The 1,651-nt window shown below is 65.0% G+C and overlaps 1 protein-coding gene across 1 annotated transcript in view; it reads left to right on the top strand.

Moving 5' to 3' along the window:
• The window catches only part of PRKCG (protein kinase C gamma), a gene marked incomplete at its 5' end in the record, with an annotated part of 32,744 nt that extends 32,546 nt beyond the window's left edge, over positions 1-198 (top strand). Inside the window, one exon of the mRNA XM_006765376.1 lies at positions 84-198. Coding sequence (XP_006765439.1) covers positions 84-198 — 115 coding nt within the window. The remainder of the gene's footprint in view (positions 1-83) is intronic.
• Between the last annotated feature and the right edge of the window lie 1,453 nt (positions 199-1,651).

The following is a 1,651-nucleotide window of genomic DNA, read 5'->3' as shown; positions in this document are numbered from 1 at the left end:
CCCCCACCCCTTGGGGGCTCGGTGCCCCCTGACAAGCGTCCCCCACTCCACTCCACAGTCTCTAGAGCCTCCCCGGGCTCTAGATGCCGCTGCGCTGAGCCCCAGATTCTCACCCGCCGCCGTGTTCTGGACTCGGATCCCGCAGGTTCCAGAACCGCCACCCCCCACCCCGCGCACCCCCACTCCACGGGCTTCTAGACTCCGACCTGGTAGCATCTCTGCCTCGTTCTTCTTTCCGTTCTTTTTCATTCTGGGAAATAGTCTCATGGGGTGGGCTGTTCCAGACTCGGGTTCCAGGACAAACCCCCACCTCCGAGGCCCCGCCCCCCGCCCCCCCTCATTCTGGAGTCCATGGGAGGCTGTGCCCCCTCACTCCAGTGCCCTCTTCCGCGTCCCGGGGATGCCTAGGGGGTGCGGGGGGGCCTTTCCCCGGCTGTTCTCAATCAGCTTTCGTTCTAGACTCCCCCCTCCTAACCCATCCCAGTCCCCCCACTTCTCCCCCGCCTGCCAGGTGCATGGCTCCAGTCCTGCTCGGAACCCCGCCCCCACCCCACGCCTGCCACTCTCGGGGACTCCCCCAGCTCCTCTCCTCTCTGCCGCTCCCATCTGGCCACAGCTGCTGGAGAATAAATTTGGGATGCTGACGCCGAGGTGTCCGGATGTTGTCTTCTCAGCTGGGAGAAGGAAGGGGGTGCGGAGGTGGGACAATGACTGCACTTAGAAGCAAACTGAGAGAATGGGGGCGGGGGGGCGGCAGACAGAGGGAAAGGGCCCTACTAGTAGCTGGTGTGGCTCCGTGGGTAGAGCGACGGCCTGCGGACTGAAGGGTCCCGGGTTCGATTCCGGTCAAGGGCACATGCCAGGGGATTGCGGGCTCGATCCCCAGTGGGGGACGTGCAGGAGGCAGAGCCGATTCCATGATTCTCTCTCATCATGGATGCTTCGATTGCTCCCTTCCTCTCTGAAATCAAAGTGCTGAGAGCCTGGGAGGGAGAGACAGGACTGAAGGGCGCCCGTGCCCAGGGAGAGGGGTGATGCACAGGGCATCAGGGAGGGACAAGCTTACCCGGGAGCACCGCACACTTACCCGGGAGCACCGCGCGCGCTCCCAGACACACGCTGACACCCAGACACTGAGGAGCCCTGAGCGGGGAGATGAAAGGCAAGGCGCCCACGGGGACACCCCGGGGTCGGATCAGAGGGACGGACCCCAGGACACAGAAACCTAAGCGACCAGAACCCGTGAGCTGCAGGATCAGCGACAGAGGCGGCAGGCCGACGCGCGGTCCGGGCCTCCTTCCCTTGACCCACTTGCGAGTGGGGGGAGTGGAGCGGACAGTGCAAAAGGGACTACGCATCCCAGCAGACACCGCGGCGGACCCTTCCCCCTCCCCAGTGCAGCCCCTCGCCGCCAGGGCTGCTGGGAGTTGTAGTCCTGGGACGGGGCCGGCCGGTGGAATGGTGTGCCTATCTATATAACTGTGTGTTTGGAGGGACTGAGCCCCAAAGCTTCGTGGGCTCCCTCGGGGCACCCCGGCGTCTCTTCATTCCTTTTGGGTTTCCGGGACTCAGTCTAGTTGGATGCTGGGGCTTCCCCTGTCTCCCCCCAGCACCGCCGCGGTACCCCGACCCCGTGTCCGCCGCCCCCAGC

This window comes from Myotis davidii, unplaced genomic scaffold (genome assembly GCF_000327345.1).
Source record: "Myotis davidii unplaced genomic scaffold, ASM32734v1 scaffold620, whole genome shotgun sequence".
Taxonomy (NCBI): Eukaryota; Metazoa; Chordata; class Mammalia; order Chiroptera; family Vespertilionidae; genus Myotis; species Myotis davidii.
This window is presented reverse-complemented; position numbering and strand designations above follow the sequence as displayed.